The sequence below is a fragment of the Cebidichthys violaceus genome, unplaced genomic scaffold (genome assembly GCF_023349555.1).
Source record: "Cebidichthys violaceus isolate CVI_PGR_0920_01 unplaced genomic scaffold, fCebVio1.0.p SCAF_7, whole genome shotgun sequence".
In the NCBI taxonomy this organism is placed as follows: domain Eukaryota; kingdom Metazoa; phylum Chordata; class Actinopteri; order Perciformes; family Stichaeidae; genus Cebidichthys; species Cebidichthys violaceus.
Genome location: NW_027176927.1, coordinates 14,050,532 through 14,069,070, shown reverse-complemented (window position 1 = coordinate 14,069,070; position 18,539 = coordinate 14,050,532). Strand labels below are relative to the sequence as shown.

The 18,539-nt window shown below is 37.8% G+C and overlaps 1 protein-coding gene across 1 annotated transcript; it reads left to right on the top strand.

The window, feature by feature from the left end:
- Positions 1-1,396: 1,396 nt before the first annotated feature.
- On the top strand, positions 1,397-12,599 carry zbtb32 (zinc finger and BTB domain containing 32). The gene is made up of 5 exons (XM_068736531.1): positions 1,397-1,463; positions 3,873-4,931; positions 5,846-5,955; positions 9,567-9,734; positions 11,276-12,599. Exons 2-5 carry the CDS (start codon positions 3,904-3,906, stop codon positions 11,503-11,505), a joined length of 1,536 nt encoding a protein of 511 aa, XP_068592632.1. The 5' UTR covers positions 1,397-1,463; positions 3,873-3,903; the 3' UTR covers positions 11,506-12,599.
- The last annotated feature ends 5,940 nt before the right edge of the window (positions 12,600-18,539 follow it).

The window sequence follows — 18,539 nt, the reverse complement described above, 5'->3', positions numbered from 1 at the left end:
CCTGCTGCCATGCAAGCTAAGGGGTTTTTTTTGGTCCCATCTGTAACTGTATTCTATTCTCCAAAAACATGGACTCATGAGTATTGTATTGTTAAATCTACTACAAAGCTTTGTTTTGCACCCATTGCTGATTTAAGTCTACATTGTGTTTCTGAGCTTGTATCTGCAAATGGCATTCATTCTAACAGCTATGCTGACACTCTACTCTATTTATTCTTTACCTAAATGACTGCGTTCTTGGAAAAACAAAACAGGCATAAAAAAATGTCTTGTCCCTGAACCAAGAAACAGGTAAGAAACATATAATGCCTTATACTATACAAAGGTGCGATAATTGAGTGATTACTTAGATTGCACCAAATATCAAAAGACAAAATTAAATGTCATCACTTTTACAGTTTCAATAAATGTAAACAAGGACAGCTGGATTATACAAATACAAATTGTATACACATCCACATAATATATCAAATTATATTATAAAACAATAATTCTTGCATTTTAAATTGTAGTGCTTCTAAAATGTGCATGGACATAATGCACAGTTTTATGAATACTGCAGAGAACAATGAATAGGCTGCAATTTAAAATTAGCTTAACAATATTGCTTGATTATTAAGTATTTAATGACCAAATAAAGCTTTAAAGGCAAACAAAGAAGAAATGTACTCAACCATTGAGGTCTGCTAAACTGACCAGCTCTCTACAGTTGGCCTATTTTTACAGGTTTGTACATCAACATCTGACAAATCGAAAATACAAAGCACATATTTCTATTTCAGTGGCGAAGGTTTCAGAGAGGCCTAACCCTGCATACCGGTACCACTGGGTTTTTGTCTGTATGTTTCCTGTCACAGATCAGTGTCTTTGAAGTGGTTTTTGTCTCAGCACAGAAGAGCCTATTAATGTAGTGACCAGCAAGTGATGCAGGAGTGGAGAAAATCATGTACAGCATGTATAGCAGGTATACAACATAAGACAATAGGGCATGCAAATATCACTCTAACCACTGTCCTTGTTTCTCTCCCGCGCACACAAAAAACGCATGTACACACACACACACACACACACACACACACACACGGATAAATAATCAAATGAAACCAGAATGTGCGCTTCTTTTGTTACTTCTGTTTAATGTGTGATTTGCATGTTGTCTACCCTGTGCGCCAATTGAAGATTATTAAATAGTAAAACTGTGTCCATGCTTTTAACTAAATAAAGAAAACAAAATAATTTAAATAACTGGATTACTTAGTATAAATCCACCATCTTTAATCCCCAAAAACGAGCCATTTAGCACTATAATCAATGAACCAATGAGGGAAAGAGACAAGTTAAAGAGGAGGGACTGTAAAGACAAAGGAGGAAACCACCCCAGACAGACATGTCACTTTATCACTTCACAGTCATGATGCGAGGTAGCTCATCATTTCCCAGGGAGAATATTCACTAAACACCGGGTAAGTGTCTCATTCACACAGCTTGGTGCTTCATAAGTTTTCAAGACTTGAAGACACGAGAAGATACTTAAACACTGCTCCTGTTTGGTCTTTTCTGTGATCTACTGTTACCACAACCTAGTGTGCTGCGAGTGATCTTCTGTTGCCTGTTGAGGATATAAGTAAAGGCTTCTCTCTTGTGATTCCAGTCCTTTACATGCAAGCTTTGGGTAGGCTGGCTGCCAGTTCATGTCCTGTCAAAGGATGTGCAAATCTGACATATGCATGCAAGGTTTTCCCCCCATGTAAGCATTGAGACAGTACAGTGACTGCAAGGCTCTCAAAGACCTGCTGTCACAACTCACGGCACTACAAAGTGCATTGTAAATTTCATCTGTGGGAATTTGTTTATTTCCGAAAGGCAGTTTATTGCAAAATCAAATATATTTAAAGCTATAAAAGATTTAGACAAGGATTACAAGGACTTAAAGCATAATGAATCAGGATACAATACAATAAAACAATGTATTTAATGGTCAGCAGCCTCAGGAGAGCTGCAATACTTCAATGCGTAATTGAAAATTATAATGGAAGGTGCAACACCAATGTGATATGTGTACAATATTTGAAAGTACAATCTAACAAAACAAACAGTTGAAACTATAGTTAAGTACAAGGCTCGGTGTTCCACGCGCCACTGAAAGACAGCTACATTTCTGAGCTGGAAAGATTTGTGTATTACACAACAAACAACTTTTAAAGTTTTTGCAAAATCTCCTTGCGCATAAAATCCCATGCTATTAACTGAAGTAGCTTTAAAGTTATTTATCATAAAATACATGTAGAACACCATAAGAATCCACCTGGCAAATTACCACTACATTGATCCAATTACACCACTATATAATAGCCTCATTATTATTATTATTATTATTGTATGATGAATTTCATATTTATTAAAATTACTACTGTACAAAATGCATGACTGCATATTGTACGGAGGAAATTTGAATTGACAATATATTACAATTCTGAGCAAAACGTTGCCGTGACAGAATGTTCTACTACTTTACATTCATGTACGCAGGCGATACTGTAGGCTTCACTGAAATTATGAAGGCTTGATTTGCATGATAATTTTCCTACGCACTCAACACTGCACTCAAAATCAAATTATGTCACTATAGTTGTTTTTTATATTTTTTATAAATGAACACTAAACCTAAACCTTAAGCATGCTGGCTGAGCCTTATCAAATACAGCACATCTAAGTGACTTTCTACTTCTGATACTGGAGCTGCTGTAATGTTTAGTTTCACTCTCAGCGCTATTTTTTAAATTATGAATAAAATAATTCAGATATTATTTTGAATTACTGCTTTTTGTTGCTATGTTTTCCAATAAATAAAATAGATTAATTTGACTAAGAGCAGAGCGAATGCGTGCAAAAAGCATACGCGTTTTTTGTTTGTTTTTTTACTCCAGTAACGAGATAACTAGATGCAATTTCGTTTCACATACTTTCCATTTACAGTCACCATCAGAGGACCTTATGGGGTTGCAATTGTGCAAAAATGTGTGACCTCCACTGCAGAAACCAACCACACACTGTATAATCATAAAGGTTCATTATAGACTTCAGACTGTGACAGCAACTTCTCAGGCATCCGGCAGTTTCAACACATAGCCACAATGTTTTCCTCCATATATTCTCAATTTTAGGGCTAAATTCCAAATATTTCTGTCATATACTTACATATTTACCTATTCAACCCCTGCTGAAGGTTATGGTATCCAAATACAGTCAACCAAATACAGTTATTGTTGTTGACACTCAAACTTCACTCATGTTTGCTTGTGTGTACAGTCATTAGTCATGGTTTCATATACTGTTAGGGCTTTGTGGCTTTAGAGTGTGTATGTGAGCGCCGCATATCAAAGCTTTCACAAAACAGAGTATATTTCCACACATCAACCAGACATTCAGACATGATTTTAGACACGGTGGTGATTGATGTTGTTTTTCTCATAAAAAGAGAATCCTACTGTGTGAACATACATGAGGGGGGGGTGGGGGGTAATTTATGTAAAAATCCATAACCATTTTATAAACTGTTCTGTAAATTGGTTGACAATCAAATTCACTGTCACACCAACTTGTCGCAATATAAACAAATAATACCATGGGTACATTCTGTCCCTCAACTCTCACTACATAGCCTAGGATAAACAAAACCACAGATAAATGAATTAATCACAGTCAATCTGCTGTTGATTTGCAAAATGATTTTTCCACTTACAATTTAGCATTTCTAGAAATGTCACATACCTGGAAAATAGATAGAACAAATTTTAGCAGTGTGTACATAATCTGATGGCATCCCACTCTGATTTCTTTTTTTTTTTGTTCTTTCAACTTTTTCTTCTCAGATTTTTGAAAATATTTCTACAAACTTCAGAAATGATCCGAATCAACAACACCCAATACTTCCACTTCCTGCAGCAGGCAGATGCCTTACGACGCTCAGGGTCACTCTGCGATGCCATCATCTCAGTAAAGAGTCAAACTTTCAGGGCTCATCGGCTAGTACTGGCTTGTGCTAGCAGAAGACTAGCGCAGCTGCTAGCCCAGGTAGACATAGACAGCCCAGTCCACTGCACTCTGGAGTATTTCTCACCACGCACCTTCCAGCAAGTTCTGGACTTCACCTACACACAGACTCTTGATGTGTCTGTGGATGACCTGCACTTGCTGCTGAAAGCTGCTCAGCTGTTAGAGATGCAGCAGCTGGAGGACCAGTGCCGAAAACAGCTGGAAAATCTTGACTACAGAGCCAGAGAGGGTGGAAAAAGAAGAGAAATCGCATGTGTCAAAGAAGAAGAGAAAGAAAGTGCAGAGGAGAATGATCAAAAGCAAAAAGGGAGTCCTATTCAAGAGGAGAGACTCCAAGTGACTTCTTCCCCAGTGGAGGAGGCAAGCGACTGCATTGTCCTGGAAAACCTCTCACCCTCTGATCCTGCCAAGAACCCCAACAGTCCGCCATCCCCAAGAAAGATGCCCAAACTCTCCCCTGTGTCAGCAACGTTCTACAACAGAGACAGTGTAATCACCAGGCCTGTCGGCAGCAGCTCCTATTTCTCTTCCCCTTGGACTTTCCCTACAAACATGTGGAGCTCCGTGACCACTCTGAGGCGGATAGCAGAGAACTATCCAAGCTTAATTGCTGCTCACCCCCTTCAGTCCCCAAACCAGCCCACAGTAGCATACCCATTCTCCCTCTCCACCCCCCACATGTTCCCCTTACTCGGCTCTCATTTTCAAACCCCTGTTCAAAGCTCTATAATAGGTTCAGGCTTTTATCCACATTATACACAAAACCATTACGCTGGGTCAACAGGTATGGGGAGCATAATCAAGCAAGGCCTGTTGAAACGGAAAAAACCCAGCCAGAGAGCATTTACTGGGACTGTTCAAGCCAGTGAGCTGAGGTAAGTCAGCACTTGGACATGATTTTGGAAACTTATGGCTTTTATTTTCAGTCATTGTCTCAAAGTCATAGAATAATCCCCTAATTTGCTCAATTGTTCCCTTGCAACAGCTACGGTACCTGACTCACTGCTGTTTCAAGCCTCCTGCACTTTCCAACTAGAGCAGTTTCACTAGTTAACCCTTCCCTGACAGTCTTAGTCAGTCAAAGTATTTTTTTGACAAATCATACTCCCATGTTTCTGACCAATCCCAGCACAAAAGAGCAAAAGACACACAAGTTAACATTCCAAAAAATATAAATATAATTGTTTTACTTTTGTGGGATTAAAACAAATCCAGCGGTAAATTCATTCAGAATTAGAACAATTTCTAATTCTGAATGAATTTACCGCTGCTCTGTTGTGATGCTAGATAGTGTAAAACCAACGTGACTTTGTTTTTGGGAGATTTACCTGCATTTTGTACAGCGTTCCACACAGTGTAACTAAGTGAGTAAAGGGGAGCCCCCTATATTTTTCCCCTCCTTTGCAAAAATCAAGATTTTCAACCCACTGAAACATGCTTTCAGTGTAAACATGGCCACGCTTGTACCACAAGAAATTGTTCAGAACAAAATAGCCATATTCTTTAGTGTCTCTTTATTTTCTTTCTCCTTCTCACATGATATGAAATGCAAATAAGCTTTTACCGAGAACAAGTGCTATAAATATCATGTGGTGATGGAGAGGAAGGAAAAGGCGTTAAAGGATGAAATCTGTGATAAAATATATGCAGACTGACTTTTACTTAATGTACATATCTCAAGTGAAGTATTTCCTTAGAGCACAAATAAAATTACTTAATTTACTATTGTTAAAGGTACAATTAGTGTAATCTTTTGCAACCGTTGCATTAAAAAAAATATTTTCCACAGCAACCATGAGGTACCCAAAGCCAGCAGAGAACGAGTTAAAGACTGCCAACACTGCAGTACAAGCCTCCTTGGTGCTCCAGTGCTGCGGGAATCAGCCTCCACAACACCAGGTAATATGATAATAACAGAAAACACATTGAGCATACTAGTATTACTATCCAGTACGACCAAGGCTGTACCAGCGCTTATCCCGTGTAAAACCAATCAATTTGACACGATAGTAAGACAGTTCTTGTCATGACCCCTAACCTCCAGCTACGTAGCTACGCAATGGAAAGTGATAAAGAGAGTTGTGGTTTTGAGAGCACGGTGCAGAAGGAGCAGGAGTGTGGTTACTAGATAGGGCTAGATGTATGCAGTACAGTATGCACTGCATTGCAACAGTGGTTTGTCCTAAAAATCATACATATTGATGTATTATAATAAATAACTATAATATGAATGTCACTACAATACTAACACTGTTTGTAAAAACAACAGTCTGTGTGTGTGTGTGTGTGTGTGTGTGTGTGTGTGTGTGTGTGTGTGTGTGTGTGTGTGTGTGTGTGTGTGTGTGTGTGTGTGTGTACACATGCATATGCAAGTATGGTAGTTCGTCTGCTTAACATGTTTTATCTGATCAACAGTACTTGAAGAGATTAAGCTATGGTAAAACTGTGCTTTACAAGTCACAATGCAGTTAGCAGTGTCATAATTTAGGAAAAGTCCTATAAATATACTAAAACACAAATTGAATTTATCTCTCTAATATCTAAATACAAAACAGCACAACAAAAAATACAAATAAAGCATTTAAGCACCTGCCTTCATTGTTGCTTTGAGCTGTTTGATTGATTTGATTTTGCCTTCCCCTGAAATTATAGTAATGTATGTTAATAAGGCCAATCAAAATTAAAGCAGTACCTATAAATGATGTTAGGTATTTTAAAGTGACAACTGAAGAGAAATATTGGACAGGAAGCATAGGTTGTGTTTAGAGTGGTGAGTTTTCAATTGTTGTGGTTTATTCTCTCAATTTCCCCTACTACAGTACACCCCCTTCTTCTTTCAGCATCCTGTCTATACTATGAGGCCCAGGTTTTCACATATGAAAAACTCCAAAAAATACAAGTTACTGAAAGGCTTCAGAGTTGCAACTTTAACCTCAAAATCACACCTCATTTTAAAAGACTCACTAACATATGTGGCTGCAGACGAGACACGTGTGCAGAGTGACAGGAAAGTAAGCTTGTACAAACTGAATTTATTGTCTTGCAACAGGATGCTGACCAAAATAGAGTTGTGCCTCTGAAAGTGACTGAAAAAAGTATGCGACTAATATATTATTCTAAAGCGTGTGCATAAACTGTATCTTTTTTACTGGAGTTATGATTAATTGTAATCATGTCAAGGAGGTCAGGGAGAATTATAGTCCTGACTGCTATTGTTGATTTAAGCAGGATTGAAAAAAAATCTGCACCGTTTCGTAATGAATTAATCTGCTGCCTATTTAATAAATCAATCAATTAATGGTTTGATCTATGAAATGTTAGAAAATAGAGAAAATTACAGAGCCCAAGGGGATGTTATCCCATGTGCAATGGGTAATATTAGACTGAAATGCATGTAACAAGTTAATGAGAGCTTTGTCCAGGTAATCAATAGACCTCTTGATGTTTGGTTTAATCTAATATTGCCATTAATTAAACTGAGCCATGTAGCTTAGCATTTAGCAGCCCTTAATCATAGTTATTACACACACAGAAAAGGTTTTTCAAGGTTCAAGTTACAGCATCAAACATATTTGTTTAGTATGACGTTGAAACAAAGGGCCATGATTAAAATATAAGGGAGGATTAATGTTAGCATTATAATATGGTATTTACCAACTTTGACTTCCAATCATTTCTGTGTAGTTTTAAAGGTATTTTGATGAAAGTAACATATAATATGTTGCAAACATAGTGTAACTATATAACCTCATAATCAGGTTATTATCCCATTACGATCACAATATCAATTGTACAACCATTTTATTATTAGGCGGTTACCATATTGACACCAATAATACTATTACTAAATAGTTTTACCTCTTTGCCTCGTAACCTTTTGTTTTTGGCCCCTGTTTTATCATTATATAAATTTCAGTTTAATATTACCCAAAAATACTCATTTTTAATACCTAACTATCATCTGATTTACCCCACTTTTATCCTGTTATTACCAAGCTGTAATGTAAAGTCCTACCTAAATATCTTGTCCAATCACACCAACATAGTTTCAAACTCAAAGATATTCAATTTGTAATGATATAAAAGCAGAAAAGCAGAGTCATTGAATGAATGAAGTTCCCTTTATTGCAAGTAAATGGTCATTTTGGTTGCTTGTACATCTCATTGCGCTTTAATGTGTTCAAAGGACTTAAGTATTACAATAAACGTAAACAATTTCAACATAACAATCGCAAAAGAAAAGCTCAGACAACCCTGTAAAGCCTGACACATCATATAATATTCAGAAAATTCTGATTTTTTGATATTGAAGTGTTTATTGGACCTTTAGTCAAAAAAAATAAAAAATAAAAAAATGTTGTATTTACATATATGATATTTTTTTGTATCACATTTGATACATCAGGCATATTTGTCAATTTATTGATCACAACAATGTTTATTTTAGAAACAATAACTAATGATTTTCATTGCTTTTGGAACATTTCAGTTGGTTTGGTTCTTATTTTTTCCCAAACAGCAACCTTTTACAACCTGTTTGTTTCGCCTCGTGGCAGGAAAAGCACAGTTTCTGTCCTTTTTCAGGCAAAGATGGACTTTACATTTCCCACAGTAGACATGGGAGAAGTGATTGCCTGTGCAGTGCTTGCATCTGATTGTTTACTCTGAATTTCTTTTTTAAAATTAATGAATTAATGAATTAGCAATATAACAAAAGGTTATGATAGCCAAGGATTTTCTCTTTTATACATAAAAAACATGAATTTTCACTCAATTTATCTTATTACCTTTAATTACTTTAATTAAATGACCAAAACAGTGTATTTGGCATTGTGATATGGCATAATCCAGAGTGCATAATGAAATACAATACAAGGATTTACAGATGAATTATTACTTTATAAACCTGCTGTATCATATTTGATACCTATGTTTTCAACACGTTTTTACTATAAAATAAGGAACGAAATATGAAGTAATTATAGTTTGCTTCAATACAGTAAATGGTCATATTGAAATATTAGTAACACTATAAATGTTATTCTTACCATAACTGTTTCAAATTAGCAACGATTTCCCTGCCGAAAACGAAAAAGTCACTTCGTGACGGCTGCCATTTTGGAAATGGAATTTAAATGCCTGCTACTGCCTGCAGTGCATGGAAACTCCACCAGATGGTAGCAGACATGTATAGGATTGTATACAACAGTTTTTTTCAGGAAAGTATTGCTCATGTTAATTACGTAGAGGTCTCTGAAACTCACGTATCAAATATGATACAAATGGCGCTACAGGGTTTAAGTGCAGTATTAATTAACACAATCATTACTGTGTTTAATAGTAGAAAGTTGTCTCTAAAACACCTTTATAGGACTGTTGGCTGTTGCAGAAAATGAAACCACAGTACCTTTCAATTGTCATAGTGTTTGTGTGGGCAGTCAGACCACTCATTATACCCACCACAATGTTCACACCTTTGTCTGTTTTCCCTCATCTCGTTGTTTGCACAGGTGAGGCCTGTGCAGAGTGTCGGTTCTGTGGAAGAGCAGATGTGCTGCAGCATGAACCCCAATCCCATCAACAAGAACCCAAAGGAGAAAAACCCTACCAGTGCCAATACTGTCCCAAGAAATTTAGTCTGAAACATCAACTGGACACACACCACCGAATTCACACTGGTAAGCACACTGTTTAATTGTCAGAACAAGATGAAAAGTGCTTTGTCCGATGAAGCAGAAATAACTTAGTAGCATGTATAGCTATTTTTCAGAAAAGAACTCAGCTCAGTGACTTATGGTGCTGCTGAGCACTCACTGGTTAGACACAACATGTCTAAGACTACTAAGACTGCCTACCCACAACATGGCTAATAATCTTTGTTTTATATTGTGGGACATTGGCGCAAAAACAAGGATTTGAACATATTTACTTTTGGCCTGTTACAAAGTTAAGTCAGATAAACTGGACAATCGGGTTATAAAACAGTTATGTTCAATTACAGTAATTAAGTACTTTGACATTAAAAAGCCAATGGCATTCCTGAAAAGTAACAACAGATTGGTCTGAGGGAGCCAGAAAGATCAGAGACAGGTCCGTTGTTCGCATGGCATGACAAGTTACTGGAGAAGGGGGCATTTATGATCAATTTACATTTTCATTGGCTCAAAGACAAAAGTATGTACCTGTTTTAGGTGCTTTTTTGTAGCCGATATTATTTTTAGCATAAAGGACTGTGTCAACACTTTTGCATGTTTTAGAACATTTGCTATCAAATATTACTGACAAACATTTTCCAAAGCAGACTGTTGTGTTCTGGGTTTTATATTTTTTACCAACTTCCAGGCAGGTGACACTTTCTACTCATTTAAATACTATAAAACACACCTTACAGGAACTTGCAGAATTGAAACTTGTGTGTAAATCCACAATGAACTTTTAGAGCTATTGTGATTATTTCTGTACTGCAATGCAATTCAAAGTGTGCGCTTGCAACATTATTAATGATAGGTTTGACAAAAGTAACATAAGGCAAAATATTCACTGTGATAACTACCCTTGTCAAGCACTGGATATTGTGCAAAGTGTAGCATAAGAAATGAAACACTGGCAAACAAAGGAGTGGCGACAATATAAAGGCTACAAGATAACTAGCTGTAAATTGGTTGAATCATGCAAAACCACATGCATATATATGATGCTAAAATTAATACACATGCTAACGTTCTAAACAAAAAAGAATGGGTTAGCATTTAAGGTGAAATCTCATTCTATGTTTATATCTTATCTAAAACTGAAAGATGCAATTCATACCATGTTGCATCTTTAACAACTTAATTTCCCTCTCTCTCTTATACACACACACACACACACACACACACACACACACACACACACACACACACACACACACACGTGAACAGTATATAGTATGAATATACATAACTGTTCTGATCTTAAACAAATCTGGGTGATTTGTTTAAAAGTGACCTAATTTAGTTGATTTGCCTCTAAATCTCTCAATAGGCAAAAAAGATTTGACTGGATAAATTTAATTTGAGTAATATAGCAGAATATATCAAATTAACAAATGGTATAACACTGGCAAGAAATATATGTCACGTCTAAAGGTTCAAGGCCTTCTTTCATGTGAGCACAACTGTCTTTCCTTCCATTGTCTTCCTTCCTGTGCCCCCCTTTTCTATCCTCTCTCTGCTTCAAGGAGAGAAACCCTTTGAGTGCCGTATCTGTCGTCAGCGTTCACGGGACTACTCAGCCATGATCAAGCACCTGCGGACTCACGGTGGGGCCACGCCCTACCAGTGCACAGTGTGCCGGGAGTTCTGCAATAGCCTGGTCGCCATGCAGAGACACGTCAAGAGCCATGCAGTACAGGACTTCCCTCCTGATTGGAGCATCAGCAGTACCTACCTGTACAACTCACACATCTGAGGCTCACAACACAGACCCTGCTGTCTACACAAAGTTCTCATTTAGTTTGTGCCTTTCATGTACGATCATTATATTTGAAGAACAAAGGTAAACCTTTGTTTTTCTGAAGGATAAATCACAGATGATGTTTGAAACATTTACCACTGTTTTAAAGTTATAATAATATACACTAGAGGCACAAACTGGGGCTATCACAGGTGTTGCAATGACGTCTATGCAAACTAAAACTGCTGTGTGTTCACATTCACAACTATTGAACGGAGAAAAGCAACCCTAATTTAACAATGAAAGTGTTTACCATTTCACAGTGGGTCATGTACGGGCATGCCCGTACATGACCCACACTGTTGATGTGGCCTTAATGCATTAAGGCCACATCAACAGTTCCTCAAATGACGCAGACACCTTCCCACTTACTTTCATAATTATTGGACCGCTTGTGTAAACTTTGTAAGTTGGACGTAGGTTTAAAGCGCCCTCATGAGGGCAACCACTGTAACAATCTGTTTGTTTTTTTCTGTAATAGTGCTCACAAATGCATTACCTTGTCAAGATGGGACCAGTGGCTGAGATATTATGTTTAGGGCCGGACAAAAGAGTATTTTTATTAAAGTGCTGGAACATATAAACAGTAAACATTCAATGATTCAGATTTAGACAGAATCAGTCTGAAACAAATACTATATCTATACTTACTATAATGCATTCCCACTTCAATTAAAATTAAAATGTATCCATTTCTTCCTTTAAAACAGTGACATTGTTCTTACCCTGTGTTATTTTACTCTCAGAGAAAATCAGAAAGAGAAGGATGAAAGACTTTTCTCCAGGGTCAGTCAACACAACCTTGAGACTCCCATATATGGTAACATTAAAACATTTAAGGAGGACTTATTTATGCAACAGTGAAGATAAAGAATGCCGTGGGCGACTTTAAGTGTCACTGGACAGCTCAAACTGCTCTGGTTCATTAAGATAAGAATAGCAGAGCTCATGCAGGCAGTTATGTCTGTTGTAGTTACAAACATTAGTCCAGCAAACTGTAAATAAAGATTACTTTCTTCCAATTCCTGTGGCCTGCAGTCTGCTACATTTGTGTCCATCTGCATCTGCTCCACACAAACGCTATATGGTGGCAAATATTTGTCATTTGTACAGATAATAAAATGTAGATGTACATGATTAAAGGAAGTGTTGAGGGAAGTGGGGGCAGCTGACCAGGGTTTTGTCATTTCATCTATAAATCCTAAGAAGCCATTAAACATTTTCGGTTATTACTTTAAAGGTAAAACAAACTATAGATGCTTTGTAGCTGATGTCACAACTGCGTCAAACACTCGTTTACCATTGGCTGCCATCATAGGTTCAAGCATACTCTGAACTTGAACATGCCTTTTATATGCTGGGATGTGACGGTAAAAAGAGAGAAACTAATATTTCATTCTGTAAACTACCTTAAGGAGGAAACAGATATCAGAAAAGGTTTCCAGCAATTAAAAGGGCGGGTTGAACACCGACTTAAAGCAGTCGTCCTGGAAGTGCACATTTTGTCGAAAGTAGCGAGCTAACGTTAGGGACAGTAGCGCATATCACAACATTCGCCAGATAAGGACAAACATACTATCATTTAAACACAATGTAACAAGAACACCCGCAAAGTTTGTTTTCATATGCTAATTGAACGAAATACAAGTACGACACCGACTACATGAGGTATGGATTTTCTTACATTGAGGACAAAAGAGGGCAAAAACCTCAGTGTGTTTTGTGCAGCGAGGTTCTGGCTCAAGAAAGCATGAAGCCGTCAAAACTGAAGCAGCATTTGAAAACAAAACACCCTTCTCTCAAAGATAAACCTGTTGAGTACTTTCGAAGACGACTTCAAGACCCGAGGACATCACAAAAGTGTCTTACTTACCTGCAGCCATGGACACGGACGTGTTGGATCAATCCACAGCGGATAAACTGAAAACTATACCTCTGTCAAATGACACTATAAGTAGGTGGATTGAAGACATGTCGGATGACATCAAACAACAGACCACTGCTCGAATTAAGGCAAGTGGTCATTTTGCAATACAAATGGAACAAATCTATAGACAAAACAAACAAATAAGTTTTACTCGTTTACGTGAAACATGTGGGACGGGGACTGACAGGAACAATTTCTCTGCACAAGAGAGCTCCCTACCACTACGACTGCAGAGGACATTTTCAGCTCAGGTTCAAACTGCACCATCTTTTCATTAAATACATTTGAGAAGTTGAAAATTTGGGTCACGGCTTGTCATTAAGGGGTGATGGTGGGTCCCGCAGCCAGACCAGTTGAGAACCACTGCTCTAAAGCATTGTCATTTTAACTTTCCTCTTGTATTACTGTCACCTATTGCATCGCATTGTTTCAGCTCTTTGGTTTTGTGTTAACTCCTGTTTCTGTACCCTGGAGTGCAAAGCAATATAACATTGGACAAAACAGAAACACAAAAGACTTTCAGAAAACCAAACAACAACATAAATGAAAAGAAATTCAAAACACACATGCACCAAAGATGTTTGACCAATTGTAAGTGACATCTTTGTGAGCTTATTACAGTTCAGCGCTGCAGTTCTACAGGGATAATAAGGCTGCTGCAGGCATTTCAATTGTTTGTGTGGGGAACCCTATAAAGCCTAGTAATTGAGCGAGACATCAAATACAAACGTACTTGTAAACTGTGGAGAAATTACATGTTGTCCGTTATGTGGAAACACGGACGCAAGTCACATCCAGCTGTGCTGTTTTGTTTTTGGACGCACGTAGGGAACCACTGGATTATGCAACTTTCTGATACACGTCACTGCAGTCCCTCTCACAATGCGAGATTTCGAAAGAAGATTCAGATTTCTAGAAATATATATATGCTATAAGTAACCCTAATTTATCCCTTAACAAGTAAAAGAAAAAAATAAGCACCTGAAAAAGGTTATGATAATCATCATAACTTACAACAAAGGTGCAAGATTGGCAGCATTTCAACGGCTGGGCCAGCAGCTCACAGCTACCAGTGCTAACAGTGCTAGCAGTACAAACTACGGCAAACATGTTGACAGAGCTAACAATGTTTACTTGAGAGGGAATCGAGCAGTTTAGCAGCCATGAGCGAGGCACGCTCACATGTACAAACATGTACTAAAAGCACTTCATTTTCAGCTAAAGTAGATATTACTCCACTATGTTTACATAGCAAATTAGTTGTTTGCTGCTATATTGATGCTCTGAATCCCTTATGATGCACCTCGAAACAAACATTTAGACATAATAAAAAGGATTGTTCCGAGATACTCCACTGAAAGCTTGAGTTCCCCGAAATAAGTGAGCAGACTACTGATATGTCTGGGAATGAGTAAACTGACATTTAAAGGTCAGCCCACAATAACAGTTTTGCTTTGAACTAAACATGAATGTCAGCATGCAACATGCTCACAATGACATTACATTACATTACATTACATTTGTATTAGCAGACGCTTTTATCCAAAGCGACTTACAATTCAGTATCTATCTACACACCGTAGGCACAGCTACGGGAGCAATTTTGGGGTTAAGAGTCTTGCTCAAGGACACATTGACATGAGACTAGCGAAGCCGGGGATCGAACCGCTGACCCTCTGACAATGCTAACATGCCGATGTTAAGCAGGTGTGATGTTTATGCCATGTTCGCCGTCTTAGTTGAGCATGCAAACATTTGCTAATTAACAATAGAGCAAAGGCTGACAAAATTGAATTTTTTGACCTGATGACGGCGCTAGAACAAAAGTCAGGGGCTCACCAAAGATATTAGATATTTCAGTCTGGACTAAAGTGGTGAACATATCAACCAACCAACCTGCATTGCTATGGCCAGGGCTATGTCAAGAAAACAGATTTGAAACAGAAACACTAAACACGATTTGCTAATTGCAGGAATGTGGAACGTGACACCTGGTATAAAGACGAACTGGCAGAGGTGACCACAAATACACCTGAAAGGGCAGGACAATGAGGGACAGGTGAAACTAATAAAGTCATGGCAGACAATATTCAAACAGATCTTAACAGCAGGAAGTGAAGTTATCTGAAACAAGAGGAGGGTGCATCAAAATAAAACAGAAAACAATGAATTAATGACAATTAAAAACATAAAATAGGGAGTAGGGCGGGATACCGCAATTTCAGGCTCTGCTGCCCAGATTTTAATCACTTCTTTTGTTTGTTTTTTAATTCTGGCCCTTGTGAGTCCCCCAACTTTATGGATGTGCAATACCATATCACTGGAGTTACCCTTTAAATGTCATTAATGACTCCTACCTTAAGATTGACGCAGGTTAAAAATTAAAACAATTTTACATAGTTAATAATAATAGATTTTCCAATTACTTATTGACGAAAGTAATTATCAAAACCTATTCATATAATTCAATGGAGCCTGTTATATTACGTTTTAGGAACAAATTGTACTCACCCATCACTGTCTTGAGGTCATTGCAACATGCATGCAGCACACCAGTGTCTCACAGTTCTGTATGCTATTAGCGTCCTTCTCATCCAGAAATTCAACTTCTGAATTATCTCACAAAACAATAATCCTCATCATTGTTTCCTTCAGATCTTGATTTTTAACGTCCCTGTCATCCAAATGTGAAATATCAAAGAAATAGGTTGCTCGGTAAATACCTGATACACAGATTTCCGCCTTGCGTCTGCATTATTCATCGTGTTTGTGACAACAGTATCAACATGATGCCAAACAGGAAACCACAACCTGCTCTTATCTTATCTTACCTTGAAACTTTCTGGCATCAGATAGTAAATTGTTGAGAAAATCAGGAGTCTGGGCCTTAATTAAATGAAATGAATTGATACAATATAGTCCCTGGTCTCTAAAGATCCAAAGCATTTAAGGATGGAATAATACATATAATACTGATGTAGAAGATTGGCCACACAACAAAAAAATCACCAGACATAACAAAGACTAAAGCTTACTAAAGTTACTATTGACTTATGGACAGTGGCATTTTGGAAGCCGACACCTTCTGATGACAAGAGTTTATATTCTTTAACTACTTTTTAGTTAAGTTAATTACAACTTCTTTAAACACATCCTTTATATGTTGGAGGCAAAGACCATTGATTTCCCCTGCTCCTCTCACCAAATTCTGAATTTGGGATTTTAATTTCACCGTTAGGGTGCTAAAACAGACCATTATACCATTACAGAGACAATGCAATCGATGGTCTGTATATATGAATATGTGGATATAAAATAAAACTGGAATTTCATTGCGAGGATATAGATGTAGATTGTGCGTATTTTTTTTAATTTCCAGTTCACTTTGGTGAGCCATTGTGGTTGGTCACATTTGTTGATGTCATTTGATGTCATGTCTATATAAAAAAAAAAAGGTTACTTTTTTTGCCTGGCTTGCGTCTCTGGGTGACAAACTCCTCTGCGTTTTGCCCACACTGACAAGATTTGCTATGTTTAAACTATATTTACATACACCGGATGCTGACAGTATGAGGTGACTCAAGGGAAGCGAGAAAGAATATTCACTGAGGCTAGTATTTCAAAGGGCAAAGCACTTTTATTTCCCCTTGTAGTAGTTGCATGCTACCAGCCATTCATCCGATGGTTTAGTGTAGGGATGAATAATAAACCAAATAACTGACCTTGTGAATTTTAAAATACACAAACTTACCATTTTTTGCAGTTTTCATAAGAAGGTCTGATTTCTATGTACAGAATCTTTAACCGAAAAGAGAGCTGAGCCGCAATTCAAAGCTCTCTATCTACCTGGCAATCTTCGTTCCTACCCTCCCCTATGGTCATGTGGACTGGGTCATGACCGAAAGAATTAGATCGCGGGTACAAGCGGCCGAAATGGGTTTCCTCAGGAGGGTGGCTGGCATCTCCCTTAGAGATAGGGTGAGAAGTTCGGTCATCCGTGAGGGACTCGGAGTAGAGCCGCTGCTCCTTTGCGTGGAAAGGAGCCAGTTGAGGACTGCGGTCAAGTGAGCCGGCATCCGCGGAAAGTCGGTCACGTCAGCCGGCGTTTGAAATGTAATGCTCGTCTATTAGTGGTACTAATAGACGGGAATTTATTAATATCAAAATGTCATTTCAGCTGACTTTGCCTTCAATTATCTCAAAGAATGTACAGGAAAATCTCATGAAATTAGACATGGGCATAGGACCTCATGAACAACAATGCAGTGAAAGTGTAATGTAACCTCTTATGGATTTGTTTTTATAACATGTCAAATATGGGGATATTATGAATATGAATGCCATTTGAGCTAGCTTTGCCTTTAATTTTCTCAAAGACTGTATAGTAAAATGTCATGAAATTAGACATGGGCAGAGTAGAGGACCTCATAAACAACAATGCAGTGAAAGTGTAATATAACCTCTAATGGATTTGTTTTTATAACTTGTCAAATATGGGGAATTTATTAATATGAATGCCATTTGAGCTAACTTTGCCTTTAATTTTCTCAAATTACATTACATTTGACATGGACATATATGGGGTCATCATGAACAGAACTCCAATGGAAATTTTAGCTAACCAATGAAGGAAATGTTTTTATTACAGATCAAAGATTATTATTAGGTAATATTATAATTTTCGAACCCTTTTTCAATTAAAGACAGTACAGCAGTGTAATTTAAGATTTTATTGTTATTGGATTTCACATAATGTACAAAATTGTTGTTTTTTAACAAATTGGGCAAATTATTGATCAAATATAGGTCTATTTCCGGGCTTTTTGGGCTATCTAAGCACCCGTACCGTAGCGCCACGAATAGACGAGCATTACATTTCAAACGCCTGCTGACGTGACCGACTTTCCGCGGATGCCAGCTCACTTGACCGCAGTAGTTGACGTGGTTCGGACATCTGGTAAGGATGCCACCTGGGCGGCTCCCTAGGGAGGTGTTCCAGGCACGACCAGCTGGGAGGAGACCCCGAGGGAGGCCCAGGACCAGGTGGAGGGACTATATCTCC